The 17,444-nt window shown below is 52.9% G+C and overlaps 1 protein-coding gene across 4 annotated transcripts in view; it reads right to left on the minus strand.

The window, feature by feature from the left end:
- RASGRF1 (Ras protein specific guanine nucleotide releasing factor 1) overlaps positions 1-17,444 on the minus strand; it is a 110,229-nt gene that overhangs the window by 76,068 nt on the left and 16,717 nt on the right. For all 4 annotated transcript variants that reach the window (XM_004421884.3, XM_087428779.1, XM_087428782.1 and 1 more), the window contains exons 2-3: positions 9,986-10,092; positions 1,199-1,346 (exon numbers count right to left, since the gene is read on the minus strand). In XM_004421884.3, the coding sequence (XP_004421941.1) occupies positions 1,199-1,346; positions 9,986-10,092 (255 nt within the window). The remainder of the gene's footprint in view (positions 1-1,198; positions 1,347-9,985; positions 10,093-17,444) is intronic.

A 17,444-nucleotide genomic window follows, 5' to 3' on the forward strand; every position in this document is an offset into this window, starting at 1 on the left:
CCCACGGTCACTGCCCACCCTGTTCAGGGGTTCCGGGGCAGCGTACAGAGGGTGGTGTCTCAGGGCAGGGTGAGGAGACAGTGCTTGGTGCATCAGGTGGGTGACTCACCAGGGGCCTCTCGCCCACCCCTAATCTAGGTACCGAGTGCATCAAGGCACAGAGGTTAGGGGAGGTGGGAGGTTGAAGTTGGGGGTCACCTCTCCGCCATGGGTTGGAGTGGTGGGCCGTGGGAAGGGGAGATTGACTTCCTGATTCCGGCCAGGGCTTTGCATTTTCCCCTTGCATCAGGCCCTGCAAATTATGTAGCTGACTCTGATTGCAGGAATCTGTTTTCATTTTCCCCTCCTTCGCTCACAGTCCACGGTCCTTGTGTGATGTGGCCAGATGGTTCTGAGCACACTGGTGGGGTGAGGGGGTGAGAGGCAATCAGACCATTCTGTGCTGGGGTGGACAGCTGGTGAGGGGCGTCTAATGAACTGAGAGCCAGCGCTTCCCAAGCATTAATATAAATGAGAATCACCTGGAATGTTGTGACAGTCCAGATTCCGATTCAGGAGGTCTGGGGTGGGGCCTGAGATTCTGCATTTCTAACGAGCTCCTGGTGAGGCCAATGGTGCTGCTTCACAGACTACACTTTGAGTAGCGAAGTTCTAGGAAGCTTAACCTAGCCACAGCGTGGCTCTAGACTGGTGAGCCCCTGTAGGAGCTCTTATAGTGACAGGCAGAGGGAAGGGGGACTGCCTTGGAGCTGAGCTATGAGCCCACACTCTAATGACCTACCAGGGACCCTGTGCCCCCAGAGTCTTGGGCTGATAACGCGGAATGCTTAGGCAATGTGGACGTAGGCATAGAAACTTGGAACTTGCCCATAAATAATCTCACTCAATCCTCACAGCCTTGTAAGTTAAGTATAAGGCCCATAAGAAATAGAGGCACAGAGAGGTTGAGGGGACTTGCACCAGGTTGCAGGTGCTAAGTGGCAGAGATGGGATGTGAACCCAGGTCTGACAACAGGACCTTCCCACTCTGCCGGCATCACTGATTTTAAGTTTAGAGACTGGCATGGCTGTGGCTGGGAGCTGGTCCCCCTTGCCTGTCATGTGCCCCCTTGATCCTGCAGGAGCCCGGAGAGTGAGGTGCTGGGTCTGGGGCCTGGGTCCCCGGTCTGCTTCCTCCACGCCCCTGGCCGGCAGTCACCTCTGCCTTCAGCCGCTCGATCTCGATCTCCCCATCCTCGATCTGCTGCCGTAGCTGCTTGGCCACGGTCTTCTCCGTCTCCACGATCTGCAGCAGGTGCAGGTACTTCTGCATCAGCGCTTCATGCTCAGTGGCCAGGGTGCGGTAGCTGTGGACAGATGGACGTGGTGGGTAAGAGACTGCTCCTTGTTCCTTAGAGATCCAACCAGAGGTGGGGCTCACCCACCCACTGCACTTAGGTCCCCACTCCCAGACATAGTGCACAGGGCTTTGACCTGGCTGCTGTGCTGTTACTGATCACTCTGTCCCCTTCTCCAACTCTGGTCTCACACTCCGACCTCTGGTTCCTCTAACTGGTCCCGTTCTCCCGCTCTCCCCTGCCCCTCACCCCGGGCCTTTGCACAGATAGATCTTCTGTCTGAAACATTCCTTCTCCCGTTTTCTTTCCTTGGGCTAGCTCCATCCTCTTTCCTAGGCTAGCTCTGGGTTCCAGTGGAAAGGCCGTCTCCAGCAAGCCTTCCCTGCCCCCAAACCCCAGACTGTGTGGGGTGTTCCCACAGTACGCCAGGCTTCTGTTACCATAGCGTGGACCAGACTGATTGGGGGTGTCCAGTTACTTATCTGTCTGCCCACAAGACCCTGCATTCTCTGAGAGCAGGGGCCACGCCTGTGTTGTTTGCTCCTGTCTCCCCAGGGCCCAGTGTCTGGCACTAGAAGGTGCTCAGTGAACACTTGCTGCACGGATGGATGGCTCGGTGGATGGGCGTGTCGGGACCCTCAGGATACACAGAGGAGAGTTAGACACACACATTTCACTGTCTGGGGGACATCTGAAGAATCTTCAGAGTATACCTGGATGCCAAATTGCGTGCTATAGGCTGTCAGGATTCAGGAGGGGGCCAGCAACAAGGACCTGTTAATCAGGGGAGACTTCTTGGAGGAGCCCCCTACCCTTGGAATTGGAACCTAGGCCTTCTGACTCCAAACCCAGTGCTCTGGGCACATGCCCATCCACAGGCAGCCTCAGGTGGAAGGCTTCTGTTGGGGGTAATCGGCAATGGGGCTGGATGGTTAGGTGGTGCCAGATCAGAAAGTACCCCAAAGAATAAGCAAAGGGTACAGGAAGCAGCCCCAGCATTTGCGTAAATTAACACATCTCAGATGTGCAGAGCATCACAGCTGGGGGGACGGGGGAAGGTGGGACTTGGAAGACCAGCCAGGTCAAGGAGGTGGAATGACTTGCCCGAGGTCACAGGCCTCTGAAGGTGGAACTGTTCCCTGCACTCCAGGCCTGGGCCTCTCCTGACACCCCACAGCACCAGCAGAGCCACCCCAAAGTGTCGGAGCTGGGGAGAAACCTGATGCCATAACAGGAGTCCAGCCTCCAAGGGCAGAGAGGCTCAGACAGGGGGCCCCAGCATTCCAGGGGAAGGCGCCCATCTGGGCGGGGCCAGGGGCAGGAGACTTGAAAGGCAGGCACCAGTTTGGAGGGAAGGTTGAGAGGTCTCTGGGCATGTCTGGGGGCTGAGGCCCTCGGTCTTCTCTCTCTCTGGCCCCCCACTTTTACCCTCCCTTCTGCTTCAGCCCAGAACCACCACATAGGATCACCTCAGAAGCCCAGGGCCACCTCACAGGACCACCTCAGAAGCCCAGGACCACCTCACAGGACCACCTCAGAAGCCCAGGGCCACCTCACAGGACCACCTCAGAAGCCCAGGGCCACCTCACAGGACCACCTCAGAAGCCCAGGGCCACCTCACAGGACCACCTCAGAAGCCCAGGGCCACCTCACAGGACCACCTCAGAAGCCCAGGGCCACCTCATAGGACCACCTCAGAAACCCAGGGCCACCTCATAGGACCACCTCAGAAGCCCAGGGCCACCTCATAGGACCACCTCAGAAGCCCAGGGCCACCTCAGAAACCTCCTCTCCACCCTTCTCTCCCCCTACCCTTAGCTTCCACCTCACCTTTGCCCTTCTCTCCCTCTAACCTAGCAAAGCCGCATCTCTGGGTCAGTCCTACGTCTCCCTTCTCAGCAGTGGAGAGCTCCCCATTTCCCCACCCTCCAACCTCGGTGGGGCCTTGAAACGTTTCCAGTATCCCTGTCAGCTGCCTGCCCACCTCAAAGCTTCCTCCCCCCTTCAACCTCCTTCCTCACCACCCCCTTTCCCTCCCTGTAGGCGATCCTGTTCCTCCTTCACAGCCTGTATCATGCATTATGATGTTCTGTCACTTCCTGCCAGCCCCAGCATGTCTACCATCATCCTACCTCGTGTGTGGTGTCCTGGTTGAGGCTCCATGGTCTGATCCAGTCTGCCTGGGCTCAGCCCCAGCTCCCATACCCACTAGCTGAGGGAGCTTGGACAGGTCCCTTCACCTCTCTGTGCCTCAGTTTGTTCATCCATAAAATGGGGATGATGACAGTCCCCACTTCACAGAGTTGCTGTGATGATTAAATTAGTGACACACATGTCACGTGGTGCCCCTCATGGAGCATGTGCTGTGTGCTGGTTAGCTATAATAATTACGATTTCCCTTCCCTCTCAGAGGGCAAAGGCCCTCCTCAGCTCCAGCCCCTGCCTAAGCCCACGGCCCATCCCTGACCCCTCCTCAGAATCTCGGTGCTTCACATTTTGCCTTTCTCTTCTGTATTAGCAACCGCCCTGCTCCGTTGGCTCCTCCTCAGCATATAAAAAGCCTCAAGCCGCTCCCCATTTAGGACAAAACCAAGCGCTGCTCTGTCTTCCCTCTCGCTCTAGCTCCTGCCTCATCTTTTCCACCTTTGCAGGGAGGTTTACCGAAAGAGCAGCCTGCACTCACCACCCCCATTGTCTCTCTTCCCCTTTGCTCCTCTGCCCATGGCAGTCTGGTGTTTGTCCCCAGCACCCACAGGAACTGGGTCCCTCTCTGGGATCACCAACTATCTCCCACTTGCCAAGTCGTGGGGACACTTTTCAGTCTGGCATCTTCTGACGTGACCTTCCAGGTACCCTGGATGCGGCTAGTGAGTGGAGTGCCAGGTTAGGGACACTAGCTTTTGTCACAGACTCAGGAGCTGTGTCACACAGCAATCTAAGCCCCTGTGACCCTCATGGCAAAAGGGGAAAACAATAGCTTCCCTACAAGTCCCTGGTTTGCAGTAAGAAAAGGAGCTCTACCAAGGAGGGGCTGGTGGGCCTGTGGAGACTGAGAGAGCCTGGCCTCTGAGGGTGCCAGAGAAGGAGGCTGACTCCAGCAGTGCCCTGAGGGCGGGAGGGCGTGGCTGGCAGACCTGGCAGGAGTCCAGGCATGGGGACAGCCAAGCAAAGGGAGGGCAGTGCACCTGCAGCGTGTGCCTGGGGAAAACACCTGATCCAGACATCGAAGCTACATTCCTGCTCCCCGACTCCTTCTAAAGATAGACCACAGGCTCTAAGAGAATTCTTGGGTTTGCGATACTATTCGATTAAAATGAGGATTTTGTGTTTCTCTTATTAAAATGAATTTTAACTAGAATCTCAGGTTTTAAAGTTTTTCCAACTTCCCAAGAGGCTTGTCTTTACTTGCAAAGGAAATTCAGCTGAGAGCACGAAGGAGTCTGCTTTTACACCACACCACCCCTTTCCCCACTCCAGGGCTGTGAAGACAGAGACTCCATGGGTCTGCTCCTAGTGAGGGCACCGCCCTAGCGCTCCAAAACCAGGCGCCAGAGTCTCATCTGCAGGATGAGGTGGGCCGCTTTCGCCTTCCTCTCTCCCCTTCCTCCCTCCCTTCCTCCCGTCCTCCTCCCTCCCTCCCTTCCTCTCATCCTCCTCCCTCCCTCCCTCTCATCCAATAAAAATGTACTGAGCACCTCTTTATGCGGCACTGTCTTTATAGACTCACAGGCTCTTGGGAGTGAGAAGGGAACTCAGGAATCACGAAAGGCCAACTGTCTCATCTCATAAATGAAGAAACTGAGGCCCAGAGAGGGCAAGTGGCTTGCCCTAAACACGTCAAGGAGCCTCACAGCTGGAGCTGGCATTGGGCTCCTGTCCCTGACAACACAGGCCTCCACTCTCCCACGTGGCTGGCTAGTTTGGCATACAGTTCTCCTCACTGAAATGCAGACGACAAGCCAGACTTGGTGTTACACTGTATACACTGCTGTAAATACACATGCCACAGAGGCATCCCATAATACTAGAATATTATACATACAGTGTGAGAGTACATTGTGTCTCTACACGCTATGCATAAACGATAGTGCTTATTTTTCTATATAGAATGCATCTATTATGTATCTGTAAATAAAAACTAAATTAGGCATATGCAAAAATACTTAAGATAGCTGTGGAAGAGAGCCAGGCTCTCCCTTGACACACACACACACATACACTCACGCACACTCACATACACTCACGACGTATGAAATTTGAGGCTAAATAAAGCTCATAGTCTACAGTGTCCCCTTTGGTCACACAGCCAGCTCCCCAGAGAAGAGTCTGTGGCTTATGTCGGCCCAGGAGCTGCCCAACAAGCCCGACTGTGGACAGGTTGGCTGATGATGACTATTCTAGGGAAGGGGTCTCAGTTTCCCTTATCAGTGACCATCACTGTGCCCCTTCTACAGGCCAAAAAGCAGACCTTCCTCTGAGGCCGGTGAGTTGACTTGGCCCCCAGGGTTTGGCAATGGAAGGAAACCCTCGGCATGTCCAATTGGCATGTCCTCCAGGCTTCCAGAAGGATGGGGAGTACAGAGAGGTTTTTGTTCAAAGGTAGGTGGTGTCGATTTGCCAAACTGCTCCTCTTTGGGGGAGGGTGGGCTTCTAGTTTGCGTTGAATCTGCCTTACCTGGGAGTAACAGAATCCTAAGCTGGGAGCCAGGATCTGGGGCACCCCAAACTCCACTCAGGTGCCTAGCCACTGTGTGCCACTGGGCTCACTGTCCACATCTGTCAAATGGGCCTGCAGGGACCTCTCACTCGGTTGTCATAAGGAGCAAGCAGCCCAGGTGAAAGAGCTTCACAGACTCTAGAGGACAGTGCAGTAGACAGAGGTACCCTTGGATGTGAACATGCTCTGCCAGGCTGCTGGAGGCCTGGGCAGGCTGGGAAGGACTTATGTCTCTTAGCTGATTATTATTTTATTGGCTACTTGGAGCCAATCTTCAATTTAGTGAGTTCCTTAAGGAATTATTGTCCTCTCTCTGCGGCAGCAGAATTCTAAGATAGCCCCAAGATTTCCTGCCCTGCCCTGGTTTGCAAGCCCTGGATTATCCCTGGGATGAAAAATATGATGGGTTTTCACTTCTGTTACTAGGTTATGTTATACGGCACGGTCGACATTAAGATAGGGAGACTATCTAAGGTGAGCCTGACCTAATCACAGGAGCCTTTTATCATGGAGAGTTTTCTCTGGCTGGTCACAGAAGGGGAGGTCAGAGATTTGGGGCTGGAGAAGGAGTCGATGTGAGGATGGAGGGGGCCACAAGGAAGGAAAGCAGGTGGCCTGTTGGAGCCGAGAGCCTCCCCTGGCTGACAGCCAGCAAGGAAACGGAGACTTCAGTCCGACAAGGAACTGAATCTTGCTGACAACAGGTATAAGCTTAGAAGCACAGACTTCTCCAGAACCTCCAAGAGCCCAGCTTGGCCAACTCCTTGATTTCAGCCCATGAGACCCTCAGCAGAGACTATAGATGAGCCCAGACTTCTGACCTACAGAAGTAGGAGCCAGCCAGTGGGTGTTATATTTTAAGCTGCTAAGTGTGTGGTCATTTGTTCTGTGGCCACAGAGAACTAAAACACCCTCTCTAATACATATGATTCATTTTTAATATTTGAGGTTTAATGTACATATAACGGTAAGCACAGACCTTAAACACACAGTTTGGTTTTGATAAATACATACACCCTGATCAAGATAAAGAAAATTCCCACCAATCAGGAAGTTCCCTTGTGCCCCTTCCCAGCCAATCCTCACCCCAGGAGCAACTACTGTTTGGGTTTCCATCACAGGTTAGTTTCGCCTGTTTTAGAATTTCATGTAAGTGGAATCACATGCATCTACTATTTTTGCGTCTGGTTCTTTGTACTCAGCACACTGACTTTAACACTCATCCGTTTTGTTACTTGGATTTGTAGCAGGTTCCCTTTTATCGCTGTGCGGATTCCGTTGTGCGGATGTACCAAGGTTCATTCATACATCCGCCTGTTGATGGACAGCTCGGCTATTTCTTGTTTTTGGACAATTGTGCATAAAGCTGCTACGGACATCTGCGTTACAAGGCGTTTTGTGGACATTTTTCATTTCTCTTAGATAAACACCAGGAAGTAGAATTGCTAGGTCACAGAGTAGGTGTATGTTTAACTTTTTAAGTAACTGCCTAACAATTTTCCAAACTGGTCGAACCATTTTGCAATCCCACCAGCACTGTGTGAGGGTTACCCCCTCTCCGACGTTTGGTATTGTCGGTCTTTATCATTTCAGCCATTCTAGACTTTATAGGTACTGGTATCTATCTGTCTCTAGAAAATTTTTGTATTAATTGATTTTCTAAATCAAGGTAGTCCTGGTTATCAGGATGTATAACAAATTAACATTCTGTAATGCTTCAACACTTAAAAAGCCCCTTTACATAACTGATTTCCTTTGGTTCTCAAAACAGCCTCGCTTTTTTGGTTCCACTTTAGTGTGGGGGAGACTGAGGTCCATCTGCTCTCCCTGAACCTGGGTTCTTCCCCACTTGGTTCCATCCTCCACAACTCCAGCAACTTCCACTCCAAATCATAGCTCTGATCATGTTACTCCCCTGGTGTAAAACCTTCAATGGCTCCCCACTGTTCACAGTGGAAAGGTCGAACATCTCAGCTGGGTATTCAAGACCGGTTCTGATCTGGTTCCAGTCCACTGTCAACCTCATCTACCTTCTGACACCCAAACCTTGTCTCTTCATTATTCTTGGAATTCTCTTTCCTATATCAGTGCCTTTATTCAAGACTTTTCAGGGGTGGGGTGGCGGGTGAAGTGCTCATATCTAAACCCATTAAATATGCCCCCAGTCCTCCTACTCAGGTCAAATGTCACCCTATTTCCAGCTTCCCCAGCTTCCCCCATTTCCCTGCAGATGCAAGTAATGTCTCTCGCCCATGGTTCTTTGCACTTAACACAGCCTTCCTGCACCAGAGCTACATGTGCACATGTCTAACGTCTTCCTGACGGGACTGTGATATCCCTGGGGAAGTACCTGTGTTACGTCCTCCCTGTCTGCTCAGCACCACACTCAGAGCCTGACTCTGTTGGTTCACGTGTGAGAACATGGTCTCCATAGCTGAACTGGACGCTCCTTGAGGACAGGGATGGAGATGGCCTAACCAAAGGGCCAAGGTCAGTGCTATGGCCATAATAAAGGGTTTCCGGCCAGCTGGCTTCATAAAAGACTCAAGGAGGGTTTCTGGTCAGTTGGCTTGATCCAAGACTCAAGGAAGGGCCCTGGGATGGATCGATCGATCGATTGACCCATCCATCCATCCATCCACCCATCCATCCATCCATCCTTCCCTCATCCACATATACTTTCAACACTCAACCATTTGTCATTTATCTACCCTCCATTCATCTTCCATATATAAACTCAACATCCAACCTTGCACCTCGCATTCATCCTCTATCCATTCATTCATCCTTTTATTCTTCCAACCCACATTTTTTTTTGTGTGTGAAGAAGATTGGCCCAGAGCTAACATCTGTTGCCAACCCTCCTGTTTTTGCTGAGGAAGATTGGCACCCAGGCTAACATCCGTGTCTATCTTCCTCTACTTTATACATGGGACACCTGCTATAGCACGGCCTTAATAAGTGGTGCGTAGGTCTGCACCCAGGATCTGAACCTGTGGCCACCGAAGTGGAGTGCGTGAACTTAACCACTACACCACCAGGCTGGCCCCTCTTCCAACCCACATTTGCTGAGCATTTGTCTATATCTTTATCAGGACCTGGGGATGCAAAGAATTGCACTTGGTCCCTGCCCCAGGAGCTTACATTTTATAGGGAGGCAGACAGAGAAACACACCATATCCACTAAGCCAGAAAGACCTACTGCTCAGAGGGGTGAGTCTAGGTGTCCCTGCCCCCTGACAGGACTCAGCTCTGCCAGGGGACTGTTAGCTCTGGGGCCACACCCCAGCCCACAAGGCCATCATTTCCCCGGGGACCCATAAAGGCTCAATCCAGCATGGATCCTCCACTTCCTCCACAGCATGCACTGTCTTTTGCTTTTCTGCCCCCCTGGCCCAGCATGTCTTCCTGCAGAGAGGGGGCACATACTGTTGAGAATCAGGGGAAGAGCAAGTCTAGAATCCCTGAGTGTCAAAGCTCAGAGAGGTTTAGAGAGTTTCAGATGAGAAAATTGAGGCTACAGATGAGAAAATTGAGGCCCTGAGAAAAAACAGGACTAGTTCATGGTCATGCAGCAAATTAGTGGCTGCCTCTGGGTTAGAACCCTGGCAGCCTTAGACTTTGGTAGCCATAAAACCCTTTAATCTAACCAAATGGTACTCAGTTCCCCTAATAGAAAAAAAGGAGCTAGTCTGGTTGAAGTGGGTGGAAGGCTCAATGCTGCTCCCCAGTGCCTCTCGTTCCCCGTGGCACCCCAGGGGGGCACAGACTCAGAGCTGCAGGGCCCTAAGCGTGGACCCCGTCCAGCTTTCACTCTCCCCTCCTCTTCTCCTTTGCCAGGCCCTCCTTTTCCTGGGATTGGAGTTTGCTCAAAACGGGGCCCTTGGGTTCAGTCCCTCCTGCCCGGACTGTGGGGTTGGAGGAGACATACCTGGCACGAGCGATGGCTGCCACCCACTCGTCGCAATCCTTCGCATCCTCTGTCCTCAGCTCCAAGGGTTTCTGGTTCTCATGGCTGAAGTTAACTGTGAAATAATGCTGCACCAAGAAGAAAACATCCCGATTACCAGCGTGTCCATGGAACCAGCAGCGTCTTCTGCTATCAATCTAGCTGTTTTGCAAAGCGCTCGCTGCCACATCAGCTAGGCACAGACGCGTTATTTGTGATCATCAGAATGCCATTCTATTTAGCTGTTTCAAACTCTCCATTAAGGCAGCCTTTGTACGATGTAACAGAACCTATGCTTAGGATATTATAAGAAGAAAGCAAAATCCACAAAGCCCTAAATGCCAACAAATTACAAAAAAGCCAGTTTGAAACCACCAGGTATGCTAGAAAGATGGCAGGGAAAACACGTTAGGAGTGCATACCCTTTGGGAATTGGGTGCCAATTCAGTGCAGCATGCATTTAATTCACTCCACAAAAATGTGCTAAGCCCTCTTCTAGGTCCTGGGGTTAGAGCAATGAGAAAGCAGACATGGGCGCAGGAGAGCACCCTGGAAGCCACCTCTGTGTTGGGTGCGGGTGACTGATCTACAGCTGGGTCAACTGCAGGGCCTACCCCCTGAGCTCCCAGGGAAACAGAGGAGCCAACAACACACACATCTGTAATACTGTTATACGAGTTAATTCCCATACAGCTCTTAGAACAACGCCAGAAACCTATTGAGCACATGTGTCTGCTACAATTAACGCAGGGCAATGATCTTACTGCAATGGAGGTAAGCAATGGAGGGCTGTGGGGGCACAGAGGAAGCCACCCACCGATTCAGCCCAGGGAAGGCGGGAGGGCTTCCCAGAGGATGGGGCGTTGGTCCAGGTTTTATTTCAGTCAGACGGAAGAGCGTGGGAGCGCATGGACGTCTAGAGCACACGCGTGTTCAGGGGCGGGAGGGGGCCGTACAGCAGGAACAGGGATGCCAGAGGCTGGGCAGGTGGGTGGGGCCTGGGTGGGGGAACTGAGCAGAGGGATGGGGTGGGAGGAGAGAGCCAGAAGGACAACTCCCAGGCTGCTGGCATGAGCACCTAGGTGGGTGGGGGGCATTGCAGGATAAAGGGCAGGTTTTCCGGCATCAGGGGTGGGGCGGGGGGGACGGACTGCAGACTGTGCATGCTTGTAGGCCATGTCTCTCCAGGCTGCAGATAAGGGTTGAGGGTGGCAGCCTCAGGGCAGAGAAGGAAGCGGGGAGAGGGGTCAGTCAGAGAGGGGGTGGACAAGCAAAGTGCTGGGGACCCAACCTGTGGAGGTCCCCTTAATCTGGTCTTGGCGAAACTGGGAGAGAGGCAGGCGGTGGGGGCCAGAGAGGACCCTCAAGTCTGCCCATTCAGAAGATGCCCCACGGGCCATGGGGTGGCACTGTGTCAGAGAGGGTGCTGTCCTCCGTCCCTCGGTGCCCAGGTGGCGGAGAGCAGCAGGACACGGTGCAGTGTGTGAACTATTTTTAGCTTCTGCTGATATTTACTGTATTTCTGTTAATTGTCAGTCTCAGTGGCAGCCAGGGGTGTGTGTGTGTGTGTGTGTGTGTGTGTGTTAGTTGTTGCAGAGTCAATGTCTCTCACTTGTTTCCCAGGAAACAGATAACTGAGGCTGTAGAATGAAATGTCAGCTGCAGCCTCAAATAACTGAACTCGGAAGGACCGGATGGGCACTCCTCCCCTTCAAGAAGGAAGCAGGTTAAAAACGGAGCTTCGGGTGGCTACCTAGCACTTTCCCCATCTCTCTAGAGATGATGAACACACAAACACTTGTCTCCCATGATCTCATTTATTCCCGTAGTCACCAAATGGAACAGGTATTATTATCTGTTTTACAGTTCTACAGGATGAACCTGAGGCTCAGAGAAGTCGAGCCACTTGCCTGAAGCCACACAGCTGGAAAGCAGAGGAGCCAGGATAATATACCTTCATTGGGCACCTACCGTCCATTCAGGCCCTGGGCTTGGCACTGGGACATAAAGATGAAAAAGGCAAGGTCCCTACCTCAAAGTGCCTATAGGCTCCCTCTGAGTTAGGACCCCGAGGAGAGACTCAGGGTCCTAACTCAGAAGGAAGCACTCTCAGCTACACACAGGCACAGTGAGGTGCTGGGTCCCCTTAGAGCCCCAGGGGGATGTCCCAGAGCTGGATGGGCCCACTGGTGGGGCCAGGCCTAGTTCCTAGGGCAGGAGTGGTCTCCTTCCCCACTGGGCTCCTTCCCCACAGAGCTCTCATTCTGGGGAGGAGTCGGGGTTGTAGAGGCCCCTGGGCCTGGCCCCTAGGAGCTGCAGGGAGTGATGGACTCAGTCCCTCACTCCTAACAAGGGCTTCTTCCCCATCAGCCCTGCTTAGTGAGAGGCACACGGCGACCTGCCACCCTTGTGTGCTGCAATCCCCCCGCAACCTCAAGTCCAGGGCTGCTCTGGGCCCAGCGGTGCTTCTGTTGCCCAGGAGGCCTGAGCTGGGAGGTAAGCGCCTCAGAGGACTGGGAACAGCGTGTTCCCTTCATGCTTCTAGACCTTCCCCCGACATCTGGTTTATACAACCACGTCGTCCGACTGACTAGTAGAAAGTGTTCGCTAAGGGAAAGTAAACTTCCACCCAGCAGTTCTGAGTCATCGCAAATCCCCACTTCGGGCAGCGGATGAATGAGACTCTGCTCTACGTGGGAATCCCGAGATGAGGGACGGGAGATGCAGACAGAGAAAGAGAGAGAGACAGAGGGCGGAGAGAGGGGCAGAGAGACAGAGACGGAGAGAAAATGCACACAGGCACAGAGACACAGGGAGAGGGCGGAAAATCCTCCGGGAGGGAACCAAGCTGACACACGGAGAGAAAGGGTGAGCTAGCTCCAGCCTCCAGGAAGATGCTAAGAAAGAGGGAAGTTGGAGAACTGAAAGAGACTGAATGAAAATGGCAGATTCTCAGAACTACATGCAGAAAAACCTGATAACCTGCCCACGACATGAGAAACGGAAGATGATTGTGGTCTTGCGAGGCCTTCCTGTGTGCCTGGCACCGCGCAGACACTGTCCACGTGTTCCCGCGGGAGCCGAGCCACCTGCGAGGTGGGTGACACGACTCCCATCTCACAGAGGGGGCTGAGGTTGGAGGTGTGAGGTGGCGAGTCCAGGGGCCCAGCCGGATGGCGTCCAGGGAGGACAGGGGTGTGGCTCTTAGTCCAAGGCTCTTCCATTGCCCCACTGTTCTCTTCACAGTAAGGACAAGAGAGCACCCAGAGTTAAGTGGGGGTAAAGGGGCTTCCTGGGTAGAGAAGGAGCACTGGAAATGGAGTCTAGTTTGTGCCAGTTCTGCAGTCGACCCACAGTGTGGCTTGGGGCAAGTAAGTCTCATCCTCCTTGTCATCCTCAGCTTCCTCATCTGTGAAATGGGTAGTTAGTTAGACGAGCTGGGCTCTAAGGTCTTTTCAAGCTCCATGATACATCTATATATCTCTACATTTCTGCCTGTCTGTCTATCTATCTATCTGTCTGTCTATCTATCTATCTGTCTATCTATCTATCTATCTCTATCTCTATCTACCTACCTACCTACCTACCTATTGAGAGGGAAGAAGGGAGGAAAGGAAGGAGGAAGGAAGAGAGCATGAATGAGTGTGTGTGTATGTGTTCTGGATCTTTCCCTGGAGTTCTGGAGAGGCCCTGGGTGGTTCCTAATGTCTCCCTACAGCCCTCAGGAGGCTCTGGGTGTGGTTCTGGCTGGGCCCTCTTTTCTTTCAGGGTCAGGTGTACAGCCTCGGTGTGGCCTGAGGGCCCAGGTATGGCACCGGGTCCTGGGCTCAGCCAGGGAACACCCAGGCCAGGACTCAGGTCTGGGGTAAGGTGCTTGTCTGGATCCCAGACCTAGCTCAGGCTGGGAGTCGGGGCTTATGTGGGCACCCCCTCCTTCCTTGACTTCCAGGATGGCCTTCTCCCTGAGGCCTCTCCTTCCTTGGAGCCTCACAGGCCTGGCTAACTCAGGGGCCAGAGCCTGGGTTGGTTTCACTGGGGCCTCTAGAGCCCCATACACAGCCTGGTGCTAAGTAAGCAGCAACAAATGGCTGAAGAAGGGAAGAACGAACAGACACATGAACACTACATCCTACCCTGAGGCTCTGATGATGTCTCCACAGGCAGCCAGGCATCTGTGGTCCTCACCCCCTTCCTCCTGTGAATATTAGTGATAACATTGCCAGTAACCCTCCCGAGCACGTGCTGCCTTCCAGCCAGGCCGCCCTGTGGCTGCACTTCAGGGGCACAGGCCCTTTGTCGTCCTCATTAGTAGGGGTCTGGGACTGCTGATTTTTTCATCACCAAGGTAGGCTCACCCCAAACAAGCAGAGCCCTGGGGGTGGGCTCTGTGGGTGACACAATGTCCTCTGTGCCAAACCATTTCCCACCTTCATCCTGCTTTCCAACCCCCACAGAGGTGGGCAAACTTCTCTCGGGAATGCAGGTCCTGTTGTGGCACTAAGATCAGGAGAAAAGGACTTTTTGTGATGGTGTGAGAATAGCACAGGGGTTTTAAATGAATGCCCAGGGGTTTTAAAAGTGAGGGATGGCAGGGATTTGAGGGAAAAGGAGACAGAGAAGGGACTTCTTATCGCCTCAGTCCTTGAGGTCCCTGGACTGAGAAAGCCTTGGCCTTCTCTCCCAACTCCCCACCCCCTGCCCTCTGGCAACATTTTACTATGAAAATTTTAATCATTCACAAATTTTATAAGGTTTTTACAGTAAAAACCCATATACTATACCTAGATTCCACCATTTACACTTTATTACCTGCAGAAAATCGTGACCTTTATGAGAGGCTCCAGGTGCAGAATTAATCTAGCAGGGAGATTCCCCCCAAGAGTTGGCGTGGAATGACGGACACCCTGGAGGCTGTGGAAGCCCACCTCCCCACATGTCAGGTCTCCAGGTGGTCCCCGGCTGGTAACAGTGGAGTGGCCTGGGCATAATGCCCCGGGCGCCTTGCTTCTGCTCGGGGAATGCTGAGGTGGTAAGCTTCTGCAGAGGTTACACTTGGTTCTGGTTCTTCTTGTGTTTCCTAACTTCTGTGGATGCGAGGTAGGGCTGTGATATTCTTACGTGTCCTGTTGATCTTCCAGGACTTTGGAGATGGAGAACACACGAGAGTCTTAGCGTTAGAATAATCCAGTAATGAGCCCACACTCCACCCAACTCCCAGCTGGGGAGCCCTGCTGGCTGGGACAGAGGATGAAAAAGGGAGCAGGAATGCTTTAGTTCAGCCTTAATTTCTGTATGGGGTGAAAAAAAAAGGGAGACTCCATTTGGGGGAATTTTATATCCCTTTGAGATTAAGAAATAGCCTTATTAATTGGGGGAGAAACAGACAAGGTGGTGGCTCATTTTCCTTCATGTTTTGGATGACAATAAATGAAAGGTGTAGGTGGCATTGTGTTATTTGGAAATGCTATTGTTGGTACTACTTGCTAGCTGTGTAAGCTTGGGCAAGTTGCTTGATTGCTCTGACCTCAGTTTCTCCATCTACAAAATGGGCATAAGAAGAGTCCTTTCCTTTCATGATTGCTGTGAGAGTCAAATGAGAGAATGCTAGTGCACGACAGCAAGCAAACATCCAATGCATGTTGCTATAATTTTTATTTTATGAATATCTTTATAACATCATTTTCCTTGACAACCTTGGTTGGACAGTACGGCTGAGCCTAATTTAAAACAGAGGTGACTTCTTAGCTGGTATGCACTGCTGTGGGCTCGAAGTAAATATAAGATTGTTGTCCAGGCCCTGATCCATTTCAGAAGTTCAGGGCAGCGTCAAAGAAACAGTGGCAAAGTTGTTGAGCGTCTGTGTTGCCCATCTTGTGGGTGACTGGTGGCTGCACGGGACCATGTCAGGGATCAGGCCTCCCCAAAGGACGCTCAAGAATGTCCTCTCATCCTTGGCACCCCTAGGGGCAGGGGGGAGCAGCCACATTCTCAGGCTGGGCTGCTGATGCATGCACTGTGTCACAGGAGAAAGGATGCAAGGCCGAGGGATATTGGCTCAGAGATGCTTGAGACTGAAGCCCTGCCTCAGTGGTGGCTCTCAGGACCCAGGGCGAGGCTGCTTCCCATCCCTGCACCCTCCACAGAGAGCAGGGCTGCTTTGGCTGGGATGGGCCAGAGTTCTAGGAGGAGCCCACCTCTTGGTTCTTTGAGCTGGAAAGATATCATCTCCCCTTCTCTCTGTGGTTCTTTGCTTTCGTTCTTTCCATTGTTCTCTGTCTCTGTCTCCTTTTCGTTCTCTGCACCTCCCTGCCCCTTTCTCTCTGTGTCTCTGTTCCCGCTTTTGTCCTCTTTACCGCCTCCCCAGGTCTCTCCTCCCCCTTCTCCCTGGCAGCTCCTTCCACATGGCAGCTGAAGTCGACTGGCCAGCGCTGCACACCAGCTGCAGAAGCAGTCCCACATATGGGCCCTCTGGCTTTCCCTTTCTTCATTCGCTCCTCTTGCTCAGGGTGGTGACTGGTTGTATCCAGGGTAAGAGGCTCCCTTGTCTCTCTCCCCCTGCCCCAGAAGCCTGGACACATGTCCTCTGGCCCTGACACTCTCTCTCCCCCTCTAAGCTCCTTTCTTCTGGCTGGTTTGAGTGTGTTTTGAGGCAGCCTTTCTTTTTTTATTTTTTGGTGAGGAAGATTTTCCCTGAGCTAACATCTGTGCCAGTCTTCCTCTATTTTGTATATGGGACATCGCCACAGCATGGCTTGATGAGCGGTGTGTAGGTCCACGCCTGGGATCTGAACCTGTGAACCCCGGGCTGCTGGAGCAGAGCGTGTAAACTTAACTGCTATGCCACCGGGCTGGCCCCGAGGGCAGGCTTTCTTGATGCAGGAGCAGTATGATCTGGGACGTGGGCTTAGGGACGAAGGAGGGGCTGCTGGACCGCTTTGGTTCCAGGTCCCAGGCTCCAAGGCCTCAGTGGGGCCAGCCCAGCTCCCTGGAGCTCTGTGATAGCTAGAGAGAACCGAAGAGTGCTCCATCGCCAGCAACTGCCTGAGGACCTCACGAGGCTGGTGGTCTAGAATGAGGCTGGGTGTTTCTTGGGGTTCTGGGTAAATAACAATCTCAATATCAATCTTTCCCAGGGAGGAACAATGACCCTGGGTACCACCAGAGCTGAGACGGCTCCATAACCTCAGTGGCGTCAGATCAGAGCTCAGACAGAGCCCAGGTCACCCCTGAAAGCTGAACCGCCCCTGGGCTTCCCCAGGGTTACAAGGCTGGGCAGAGGCCAGAGATGGGCCCCGGGCGGAGTTGCAGAGTGGACACCAGACTCACACTGGGGCCGCTAGAGCCACTGTGATGAGACTGGGACTACATCTTGGGCATGCCCAGAATGATGCCCGACCAACCAGAACTACGTCGGAGCTTCTCCGCGTCTGGAGGACTCACC

This window comes from Ceratotherium simum, chromosome 3, assembly GCF_057802395.1.
Source record: "Ceratotherium simum simum isolate JZ-2026a chromosome 3, ASM5780239v1, whole genome shotgun sequence".
Taxonomy (NCBI): domain Eukaryota; kingdom Metazoa; phylum Chordata; class Mammalia; order Perissodactyla; family Rhinocerotidae; genus Ceratotherium; species Ceratotherium simum.